At 42.3% G+C, this 12,704-nt stretch overlaps 1 protein-coding gene across 1 annotated transcript; it reads right to left on the bottom strand.

Annotated features, from left to right (window-relative positions):
• Positions 1–532: 532 nt before the first annotated feature.
• Positions 533–4,590, bottom strand: LOC112068220 (delayed-rectifier potassium channel regulatory subunit KCNS3-like). The gene is made up of 2 exons (XM_024135315.2): positions 4,459–4,590; positions 533–3,705 (listed from the first exon to the last, which is right to left on the bottom strand). The coding sequence occupies exon 2, from the start codon at positions 3,608–3,610 to the stop codon at positions 2,108–2,110; it is 1,503 nt and encodes a 500-aa protein (XP_023991083.1). The 5' UTR covers positions 3,611–3,705; positions 4,459–4,590; the 3' UTR covers positions 533–2,107.
• Between the last annotated feature and the right edge of the window lie 8,114 nt (positions 4,591–12,704).

The raw sequence follows: 12,704 nt of genomic DNA, 5'->3' as shown, positions 1-12,704 counted from the left end.
CTGCAGTGCTATGTAAACATCTGTTTAAATATCAGTATCAGGCTGCTGAACAATCCCTATTAACTGCGGGTTGCTACCAAAAAAAGCCCGTTTCATTTCAACAGCTTCGCTTGTGGTAAATTCAGTCTATACTTCAAATGGTCTGCATGGTGGTGGATAATATAGATATGTTTTAAACATATGCTAAGAAAAAACATACACATTGTATGTGAGCCTACCACACAGTAACCTTAGCAATTTTTTCAATGTCACATCTTTGTTGCATTCATGAAATAGTTCCGGAATTTCATTTTAAGGCAAATAAAAAGGTGTGCATAAAGTGACAGTATAATGTAGGTAATACAGTCAAGGTACATTGATGGCCAGAGCTTTCGGGACATTAAAACTGTTGTATTTGTATGTTTCTTGGAGCAGACCTGAAGACAAATGTCTGTCTCTGCAGATTAACTAATAATCTGCTATTCTAGGTGTTATAAAAGCAACGTCAAAAGACATATAGACTTGGACAAACCAAACTCAATTACAGCCACGTTTTAGAGTAATAGCAGAGAAAACAACATAATTGACTGACGACACTTGTAAATGACATTTATATTTGCAAAGGGTAGGTAAGTTACCTGCTGCGACATGTGCGATTTGAATTCAGTAGAGACACTTTGATCAATGATCCCCTCCAAAATGAGAACAAATCAATTGGATTACCTGGGGCATTTGGGAAAGCACTTTTAGCCGGGGCATTACATTATAATTCTTGGATCGCAAGCCCCAATGTTTGGCCTTTCACTCTCTGATCGATCTGATGTACACGTCTTAATCTGAGAGAGACATCCCTCTGAGTGCATTCAGGGAGATCAGATGGAAGGGATGAGAAAGGGGGATTAAAAAAGAGAGATTGAGAGAGACAGGCAAATCATATTTTATGCACCTTTGAACAATGTCAAATTGTTGAAATTCTGGTAAAGTTAAAATGTGTTCAAGACAATAAGATTCACACAGGGCATAAAACAGTAATGTGTAACAAATATTCTATATATCTGTATGTTTGTGCTGTATGTGTGCCTGTCATATTTGCTAAGAAGTGCCTTTCCTGGCATGGCTAACTGATATTTTATAACCTAAAATAGGTAATCGTGCCACAACTGATGGTTATGTGCAGGTCTTGCATAATTGACTGACAGCTGAAGCAGAGAACTCTGGATTGATGCAATGATTTTTTTAAAGAAAACTTGTAGCCTAGTAGCCTAGTGGTTAGAGCATTGGGCCAGTCACTGAAAGGTTGCTAGATCGAATCCCTGAGCTGACAAGGTGAAAATCTGGTGTTCTGCCCCTGAACAAGGCAAGTAACCCACTGTTCCTAGGCCGTTATTGTAAATAAGAATTTGCTCTTAACTGACTTGCCTAGTTAAATACATTTTAAATAAAAGCTATAAAATCTCAAAGGTCATACTTTATTACTGCAATAGACACCCTATACTGACTTTATCCTTAAAGCACACATGCAGTCGTCGCTTTCTACTATTAGTATAGAAGAGGAGAAATGCAGTAGCATGCCATTGAGTAGATGCTTGCCAGACATTGCTAAATGTAATTTTGTTTCAAACCATGGCTATTTCATTCCATATGATTGCCATGTAAAAATAAAAAGTATTGATTCAAAATGTTGACAGATACTGCTCAGCATTAAAATAGGTCCTCAAGTCACTAATCCAAAACAGGCCAAGTCTTAGGTCTAATGGACCGTAGTCTCTAAGGACAAGAACGTGGAGAGATACAGCACACTTATTTTCACCCTGAGAACCGGAAAGTGCTTTTTTCCATGTACAGCTATTTCAAAAGCCTCAGGTGAAAGCAGGGTGGTCCTATTTCTCCTCCCCGCTCTCAACTGTGTCCACACTCCAAGAAAGTCAGCATCCACTGTTCCAGTCCCTTTTATGGATCCCACAAGGTAAATTAAACCGTGGGAGACCAAGGAACACCTGGAGAAGATCTGTAATGTAAAGATTGAAGAGCTGAACTACACATGGAACTTGAGAAACTGGCCCAAAAGTGAAGAAGATAAATTGTGGATGACCTATGTGAAAGGGTTTAAGTCTAGTAAGTTGAGCTCTCAAGTGCCCCTCAGGATACAAGTCGTCTCTCCATCCTGGATACTCGAGATGTCTGTGTCCTTATCATTGCCGACGCTGCTCCTGACAGAGATACTGCCGATGAATGAGTTCATCTTTTGGGTGTACAGGTCCCCGACATTAAAGTAAGGTATACTGGGGTCGGGGATCTTACTGTCGTTATTTTTGCATTGCTCCGCCTCGTAATTGCTCTGATCGGCATCCATGGCCTTTTGCCTCTGGTAGTACATGGAGAACTTGTTGAAGATAATGGTGATGGGCAGGGCCACCACCAGCAGCCCACAGATGATGCACAGGGTTGCCACTAGCTTCCCTAACACCGTCACTGGGCAGGTGTCGCCGTAGCCCACCGTCGTCATGCTAATAGTGGCCCACCACCAGCCCACAGGGATGGTCGTTATGTCCGACTCCTCTGACTCCTTCTCCACAAAGTAGATGAGGGCGGAGAAGATGGAAATACCCACATAGAGAAAGAGCATCAGGAGGCCCACCTCATGGTAGCTATGCCTTAGCGTGGCACCCAGCGAGCGCAGCCCCGCTGAGTGGCGTGCCAGCTTGAGGATGCGGAAGATGCGCATCAGCCGCAGGATCTGTACCACCTTCCCCACGTTTTCCAGCTCCTCGTTCTCCTCGTCCACCATCTCAAAGGCCAACGTGGCGTAGAAAGGCACGATGGACACAAAGTCAATGATGTTGAGCACGTTACTCAGGAACTTCCGGGGACACGGTGCCACGGAAAGCCGCACCAGGAACTCCACAGAGAAGCTGACAACGCACACAGCCTCGAAGATAGCCAGCACTGGGTCTTCAATCTCCTTGTCATTGAGGTCCACCTGGTGGAACTCGGGAATGCTGTGGATGCACATGGCCACGATGGAGGTCAGCACCATGGCCAGCGAGGCCACGGCGATCACCTTGGCCAAACGTGAGTAGCCCGGGTTCTCCAGTCGCAACCAGATGTTCTTACGGACCTCCGAGCACCAGGTGCCCTCAAACTTCTCCAAGTCCTGGTCTATAGTTGAGAGATCCTCCATGGATGAGTCAATGCTCCCAAACTGCTGATGTTGCTCATCACTCCTCCGGTCCCAGTCCTTGTCCTCTGCAAACTCCCTCTGCTCCTGAAACTTGTTGCTGCAGCAGGAGTCCAGGTGGAGCGCCTTGATGCCCCAGTACTCAATCTCCTGGCTGAAGGAGAAGACACACAGCTCCTCCATCAGGTGGATCTTGCCCGTGTGGTAGAAGTTAAGGACATAGCGGAAGAAACGTGGGTTGCGGTCAAAGTAGTACTCCTTGTCGGRGGGGCTGAAGTCATCGCAAAGCTCCAGGATGGCCTCCTCGGAGACGCAGCCCAACAGGCACCCTAGGCGGGTCCTGGGGAAGCGCTGCAGGATGCTGCGCTCCACGCGCTGCTTAAAGCCGCCCACATTAAGGTTGAGGAAGCTTTCGTCTGTACCACGCCTGTGAAGGATCTGGCCATACAGCATGGTGGATCTGTGGCATGGGTGGAGCCTTACGAGAAGGGGGAGGCGTTCACTTCTCAATGCTTGCTCAGGTCATTTCCAGGCTGAAGATCCATCAACTACACAAGAAAACAATATACCAACATCAGTGACTTGCACAAATATACCAACATCAGTGACTTGCACAAACCACAGCATTGGTATACTATATCTGTTTCAAACTGAGAGATCAAGAAGAAAAAACTATTTGCACACGACTTGCAAACTCTGGCCTGAGTTTGAGACATTGTGTGAATGAATACTTCTTCCACAATACATTTTGGTTCTAAAAATCTTTGTGCTTTCAGCAAACAAATAGTATATCATTTATTTATCACAAATAAATGTATCTTATAAAACATACCTTATCATAGTGTTTAGGCTTACATTACAGTGCCTTAAATGAACATGATACCTTGATATTGTTCCACAGTATTGGATTCATTGGAACCCAAGTTGAGATATTATGTATCGAGACTTCAAACAATATGACTTTGACTACAATTATAGATGGCCCAGATCCATGCTACAATCCCTTTGCTTTATAAACCCATTCAATCCAACATAAAAACAACATTATTTGACAAGTTATTGGTTTACTCATCTAGTCCTTTTTACCTAGATAACATTATTAAAAGTACTTCAGAACGTTCCTACATCAATGTAATAATGGATAATAAAATATATTCAGAAGAGTTGTGCCAAGCCAAAGAGCTGAAACTTACGTTAATGCGACACAATACAAAACCACAATAGAAACCACAGCACAGTTCACTATTTAAGAAAGTTAGACTCCCCACAAACAACAAAACCTCAACAACAAAATGACATACCTGTCTTTCGGGGATCCCCTTTATATTAAAGAACATTCCAGAGGCAAACACATTTTTCTGAAGGCTCGTCAACTCGCGCTCCTCCCATGTCCCATCACACTGATTCAGTCGGGGTGCTCCGGGCATTTTGAAGAGGAGCAAAGTGATCAATGGCCAAGGGAAGGATCAATGCGTCACTCAGTGGTCTATTTACCAGTAGCGTGCGCGCTCGCACTTCTCACTCCCCAAGCTGCGCACTATCCACTTCGTGCGCGAGGCGTTCCCAGAGAGAGACGCACGCGGAAAATAAGCTGAGTAGACGGGAAAGTTGCTTCAAGGGAAATCGAAATAAGATCTCACATTTCAAGGCTATTCAGTGTAAATTAAGCTTGAAACACGTAACGTGCAAGAAATGCTGAATTGACAACTCCAAAAGCAAGATGAACAAAGCGTTTTGCATGATGGCTCACCAGTCTCAGCTAACATTGTTATTAGTTGACATTGACAAATGTTGAATGTTTGGACCTACTTAAATTAGACTACTACTTCACCACAAAAGCATGACCAATATCATAGTATAGGACAGTATAATGCTGTATAATATTAAAATGGAATGATATACAGAGGTCTAAAGTACTTAAGTAAAAATACTTTATAGTACTACTTAAGTAGTTATTTTTTAGGTATCTGTACTTTACTTTACAATTTGTGACGGACCTGCTCAAGTCGGACTTATGTAGCAAAAATTTGAAATTGTGTTTTTTACATTGGATAAAAGTAGTGACTCTGAGCTACAAAATGGTATATCATACACTGCATTTGAGGAACAATGAGAAAGTAATTCTGCTTTGAAAGTTAATAAACTTGTCAACTCACTTTTGAGAAAATGGCCTTTGACTTCAGCATTGTTCACGCCAGCCCCACCCATCTCTTTAAGGATTCACATGTTAGGTCATGTGCTAAACAGTGAGTAGTGTAGTAAAGATTAAGACTAAACGTGGTACAAGTTGTGGCCTACAATAAGGAAAAATTCCAGGGAAACAGAAATATTTTATAAATTTTAGATGACGCTTACCCAGACCACACTTGTCTAAATTGATGGGTCATGTGAAAGAAATGCTATATCCCCCAGCCACATCTTGCTAAGTGGATGGGTCTCTACAGAAGGTGTAAACGGTACAGCCAAATGCTTACTTGCATAGTAGCAATATCATAAATAGATAGTAATAAAATAATATACAGTATGTACAAGAACAATATCAGTATCAGTGATAGATGAGGTAGTTATACATGTACAATCAGGGGTAAAATGGTTGAGCAGCAGGATTTAAAAAAAATAGTAGCAGCAACGTATGCCGTTAGGTGATAATTATTTGAATAGAGGCACTGCAGATAGTGCTGATGACTGGTCTGTCCGAACCACGCATGAACAAGGGAATCTATATTCGGAGAGCCTGTTTCTGTCCTGCCCTTGATTTTGGTGCAGGGCATGTGATGTCCAGAGCCTGTTCGTTGCAAAACTCCCTGATCTTCTCAAAAACATAAGTTTGTCTAGCTGTGTTCAGTCCAGGTAGTGCTTGTACAGGCAGACCATCTATGGGAGGATGGATGTCAGCATTGCGCAGAAGGATAGTGCACCTGCAAACAACAAAAGAACATTAAGATAAGTTAATTCAAAGAAAATGTAATGTAAAACGTAATATTTTTTTATGCATCATTTTCAGGTAAGTTTCACTTACGTACAAATGTGCAACCAGCAGCACTGCATACAGGAACTTCATCTTGGAAACTGGAAGTTAAAATGATAACACACAGCCCTACTACACGTACCTCTGGAAAATACAGAAATAATGTGAGATCGATAAAAGTAGTGCCAATCATGGTGGAGGTCAATTAAATAATGAAAACGTGTTGTTTATGTTTTACATACAAAGTGTTGTCATCGATTCCTTGTAGAGATGCCACACTGCTGCTTTTGTCACATGGGATGGCAGCAGCTTTCCACCAAAGTGTGTGTCCTGGGTGGAGTCCTAGTAATACTATTGCATTATCCTCTGTATAGTTGTTGATGAAGTTCCCCACTCGCTGCAAGTCCTCATGCTTCAGGTGTAACCTGTGCTTGCTTGGGCCAGCTCTCTTTTTGATGGGAGTCATTAGACCATTCTCCTCGTATGACTGGTGGAGGAGAGTCAGGCATGTTCTACTGATGCTGAAAGACAAATTCCAGATACAAATATTTTGGCATTATTTTACAATAGATAGCCGTAATCACTGTCAGACACACCTGGCTAACTTGATGGGTCATGCGATGATTGGAGTCTTTTGGAGCAAAGAGCTGGTTGAGAGAATGCCAAGAGTGTGCAAAGCTGTTATCAAGGCAAAGGGTGGCTACTTTTAAGAATGTATAATATAAAATATATTTGGATTTGTTTAACACTTTTTTGATTACTATATGATTCCATATGTGTTATTTCATGGTGTTGATGTCTTCACTATTATTCTACAATGTAGAAAATACAAAAACATTAAGAAAAACCCTTGAATGCGGACTGATAAAGTAGCCTCTACCCACAGTAGACTGTGGGTAGAACCTGTCTCATGGGCCTTCAAACGGCAGTCTACGATTGGTACAGCCATTTTTTTTACTTCTAAATTAATGATCGCCATTGTTTCTTCCAGAATATAACTTATAAATGTCTCGTGAGCTTAGTTCAACTGTCAACATGCAACATTTCAGCATTTGAACATTTCAACAGGTTTCTGATCAGTACTGTGTATTGTTAAAACTATCATTTTTATCTCATGGATGGTCATCTGTCGTATATGAATTTGAGAGTGATAAAAAAAAATCTAACCCCATCCGTCTGCTGTGTTTACCAAAACAAGTGGCGGGAATGGCGATTGTTGTTTTCTGAAACGCAGACTGCCCCTTTAATAATATCATCCGCTGGTCCATGACTGGGATGACTGTGGTCCTGGATAAGACAAAGGGCTGGAGTGGAGGGCAGTTAGTATAAATGTCCTTGAGAAGCCAGCTACCATAAATAATCCTCTATCTCCATCTACAGGTTTAACAAGGGACATGCAATGGTATCTAACAGAGCCTTACACAGTTAATATAAGACTGGTATCCACCAGAAAAGGGATGTTTCTACTAATGCATTATTACTGTAGACTTTTCCCATCCTTTCAACTGTAAAAATAACACCCAATAATAATAATAATATAAAACTACAGCTATACCACACAATAACAACAATGTTTATAGGGAGAGAGTGTGTCCTTTATCTCAGCATGCAACGGTTTAAAGCACTAAGACTGAGCAAGGGGTGAATGGCTTCTCAATCAAAGTCCATTGAAATCTCAGTAGGTTAACTTTACATACATTTTACATTTTTACATTTTAGTCATTTAGCAGACACTCTTATCCAGAGCTACTTACAGTAGAGTGCATAGATTTTATTACATACTGAGACAAGGATATCCCTACCGGCCAAGAGCAGACGCTCTTATCCAGAGCGACTTACAGTAGAGTGCATACATTTTATTACATTTTTACATACTGAGACAAGGATATCCCTACCGGCCAAACCCTCCCTACCGGCCAAACCCTCCCTAACCCGGACGACGCTATGCCAATTGTGCGTCGCCCCACGGATCTCCCGGTTGCGGCCAGCTGCGACAGAGCCTGGGCGCGAACCCAGCCCAGGCGCGAACCCAGAGACTCTGGTGGCGCAGCTAGCACTGCGATGCAGTGCCCTAGACCACTGCGCCACCCGGGAGATATGATCAGAGTTGTCATTGGCCCACTGCATGTCCCAGATGTCCTTGCGCTCAAACTTGGAAGGGTCACATGTCGTCGTCTGGCTCCCTGAGCCGTCCCCTGAAGACACACACACCTCCATGTCCCCCCCCACAAAAATATATTTGATTGGTTTCTTGCATGAAGTTCGCCAAACGGCTTTCACACCAGGCAATAATTGTCCAGATAGTTCATAACAATGCTATGTCGGATGTAATAATGTAATGCAACTCATTAGCTTCATAAAGACCTGCAACTGTAGCACCTTAACAAGATGTAATAATACAATGAAGCACACACAATTGAGCAATATGATACAACAATGAACAGCCAACAGTGAGACTTTCCCTGGAGTTACAGTTGAGTGAGAGCTGGTAGGCTCTGTAGTTTAAGGAGTATTTCTGCATCGGAGCAACGTTGGGAGGCTGTATTTGTATGGATAGAACCAGATTCGCTGCCATGTGATCACAGACAGAGACATACGCACACAGTGAAAAACATTCCCAAATGGAACTTTTCCGTCTCTTGATGGACTGATTACCTAATACTCTCCGGAGAGAAATACATACTACAATCAGTGTCTTGTCTGTTGCTGTGATGCAACAAATGGGGTTTGGTGTTGCCTAAAATATAAAGGGCAATATATGCGCCAATGGGTTAGGAGTTTGCTATTTCCATGCAACTTTATTGAATGCATTTTTGACTCTGGACCACAAGGGAGGGTTTTGACACATGGAGTTCAAATGCTGGGTGTTGTGTTGTGGGCCCATATTCGCAAATAGTCTCAGAGTAGGAATGCTGATATAGGATCAGCGTTGCCTTTTAGATCATCATGAATAATATTATATGAATATGGGGGGGATCTGATCCTAAATCAGCACTCCTTTCTGGGACACTTTTTAAATACTGCCAACAGGCAGTATACGGTTCCAACAGGCATTTTATAACAGAAGACAAAATTAACAAAGGGGGTGCTTCTCAAAATGCAACTCACAGTGATTTTGGGCAATAGGTGAGACAGCCTTCTGCAGCTTATGGTAGTAACCCTCCGGTTAAACTATCATTAACTACTGCTAGCCATCCTCTCCCAACATAGCCAAAAAGACTTAAAAAAGTCAACGGGAAGCCCATCAATGCCTGGTGCCCTTCCATTTTCCATACTTTTAATGCGGTGTATAACTCCTGCAAAGACAATGGTTGCTCCAGTTCAACCTGAGCTTCTGCAGCCACCTTTGGGAGCCCATCAAAGAACTGTTGTGTCACTGTTTTATCCTCTTTGTACTCACACTTATAGAGCTCAGCATAGAACTCTACTGCCCTCTTTCTAATTTCACTCGGGCTAGGGAGCTCTTGTCCAACAGCTGATTTGAGACAATGAATAATTTTTTTTGTCCATTCTTTTTCTCTAAACCAAAGAAAAACTTGGATGAGGCATCCATTTCCGATATTCCCTGAAACTTACTTCTCACCAATGCCCCTGTGCTCTGATACCCAGCAGGTCTGCCAATGCAGCTTTTCTCCTCTTGAGGCCTGAGTATGGCTCGATCTCCTGTGGTCTCAACCAACGTCATGAGTTCCACTATTTCAACTCTAAGGCTTTCATTGATCTGGTGATATCCTTGGTGACATTCCTCGTGTATTGATTACAGAATTGTTGAATCTGATTTTCCCTATATCCACCACTGTTGAAGTGATATAAAACTGGCCTTTTGAGACCTCCACCTCTCCACAAAAAACTGAAACATTTCCTGAAATGAGCATCACTCAATAAGTGTGATTAAAATGCCAGTATGCACTTTTGGGTTTTACATCATTAATGAACACCACCTCTGTTATTAACAATGATCAGGAAATCCACTGGGGTTATCACACTTGATACAAACCTGAGATTGATGCTCAAAACAATAAAACCTGTCTAACCTAGCCATAGAAATGATGTTCTCTCTCACATGGCCCAGGTGTACTGCCTTGTTCCTCCATTTTGACTCGCCAAATATCACACAATTCATGTGTTACAATAAGGCGTTTAAAAAGTCCTTGAGGCTTATGAGGTTCTTGGTGATTTCTATCTAAATCGCTGACTGTGCAGTTGAAATCCCCAGCAATAATAAATAATCCTCTTTTATTACATTTCTCAATGGTATTTGATAATGTCTCTAAAAAACATACCCTCTCAACTGTCACCACTGGGGCATATACATTTATCAGACACATAGTGATGTTTTCATACCTTGCTCTGACTTTTAATAACCTCCCTCAACTATCTCCTCAATCTCATAAGACAAAGGCAAAACCCTTTTGAGAACAAAATAGCCACCCCCCCACTTTTTGAGTTTTTATGACTACACACCACTGTCCACCCCACTCCTGTTGCCACATGACTTCATTTCCAAATTACTATGCGTTTCTTGTAGAAAATTATGTCACTTCCCTTTCCCTATTAACTCATACACATGGCTCTTTTTTTACCATCTCTTGCCCATTTACGTTTAAAGAAGAATCTTAAAACTGCTCATGGATGAAAAAATATACAGGATGATGACAGCCACAATCTCTGTACAGAGTTAAATCTGCAACTGACTCTTTCATTTTCTTTCGGATTTACATCACTTACTACTCTCGTGACCACTTTCTTGAGTCTAGCAATTTCAGGGCTTTTCCACCCTCCTCCTGTAATTTTTGACATCAGAAACTTTGCTGATTCATAAACAATTCACTTTCGGGAAAAAATCAGTTACATTGTATCCTGCATATTATTTCTTCCCTTTGTAACTTCAGAATTGACGTATCTTCTCAAATTCCATATCTCCCTTCTATCTCATTTGTCTCGCTACATTGGTGGACGCGTCAGAAGACTCACTCTCGCTATCCTCCCAGAAGAAAACTCCACCATCTCTACCACTTGTTCATCTTCAACTGATTTATCTCTCTAACTTTCTCTTAGAACTAACCCTTCACCCCCTTACGTTCTTCCTTTTATCCTAGGTATTTTTGAAAACATCGCTTCTTTTTCCGTTATTTCAATCTCTCTTGCCCTCAATTTCATTTTCAGCACCACTCAGCGACGGCAGTCGCAATCTCACCACCGTGTTTCCCCTCCTCTTTGGTTCTGATCTACCACAATTTCCCTTATCCACAATGCTTCTTCTCCTACTTTTCCAACCACATCTGCCCACTTCTCCTTCCCCTGCACCCTTAGCATTTTCATCCCTTCGCGGGGTGCGTTATTTGCACCAGCACTATACCCACTACGTCTCACTGCGCTCTTCTCGGACAACTGCGCACCAAATGCCCCTCTTTTCCATCCAAAGCATTCTTGATTCAGTCGAAGCGTAAAATACATAATAAATCCATCAATCTTAAACGAACGCTAAATTCAGTTCATCTACGTCCTTTTTAAAATCATATGCACTTGTCTCTATGAGACAAACATGTTTCAGCACGGAGATTTGCATCCAAAAAGAACTCTTTTTTATTGTAGATACGATTGCCATGACGGATAACTCTCGTTCCAACACTTCATCTCTACAAAGGTGGTCTTAGAAAGTATCACTTTTTTCGCCGGATTCATAAGCGGAAATACCTGCGTCTGTGTCTCCGCAACACAAACCGTCTCGACTATTTTATTCTACCTTTTCAATGAATCTAAGAAGATCACTACAGCCGCTATTCATCCTTGAGGCTGATTTGATGCTATCATACCCAATGATAGCACCTACAGCAGGCAACATTCTTCTATGAACACCGGCCGATGCTGGAATTTTTACTCCATTCCTTTTATTAGTTTTTCAACTCTAACCTTCCGCGAGTGGCCATTTCAACCAGCCCTCCCGCTGGTTTGCCTCGCGAAAAGACAAACAAACAACCTCAACATCCCCACCACCTTATACGTGCTTAATGAGAGTTAAACATATACCTTAAACAACTAAAACTAATCAATATATATATATATATACATACCAAACCAGTTGTATGTGAGTAAAAAGAAAATAATTCGCTCTCCAATCACTTCCTGCATTGACGAGCCGCTCCTCAGCATGACTCGACAGAAGAGAGAGAGAGAGAGAGAGAGAGCAGAGAGAGAGAGAGGAGAGAGAGAGGAGAGAGAGAGAGAGAGAGAGAGAGAGAGAGAGAGAGAGAGAGAGAGAGAGAGAGAGAGAGAGAGAGAGAGAGAGAGAGAGAGAGAGAGAGAGAGAGAGCAGAGAGAGAGAGAGAGAGAGAGAGAGAGAGAGAGAGAGAGAAGAGAGAGAGAGAGAGAGAGAGAGAAGAGAGAGAGAGAGAGAGAGAGAGAGAGAGAGAGAGAGAGAGAGAGAGAGAGAGAGAGAGAGAGAGACAGGGGAGAGAGAGAGAGGAGAGAGGAGGAGGAGAGAGGAGAGAGAGAGAGAAGAGAGGAGAGAGAGAAGAGAGAGAGAGAGAGAGAGAGGAGAGGAGAGAGAGAGAGAGAGAGAGAGAGAGAGAGAGAGAG

Source organism: Salvelinus sp. IW2-2015, unplaced genomic scaffold, assembly GCF_002910315.2.
Source record: "Salvelinus sp. IW2-2015 unplaced genomic scaffold, ASM291031v2 Un_scaffold245, whole genome shotgun sequence".
Classification (NCBI taxonomy): Eukaryota; Metazoa; Chordata; class Actinopteri; order Salmoniformes; family Salmonidae; genus Salvelinus; species Salvelinus sp. IW2-2015.
Note: the sequence above shows the minus strand (reverse complement) of the source record. Positions and strands in the feature narration are given on the sequence as shown.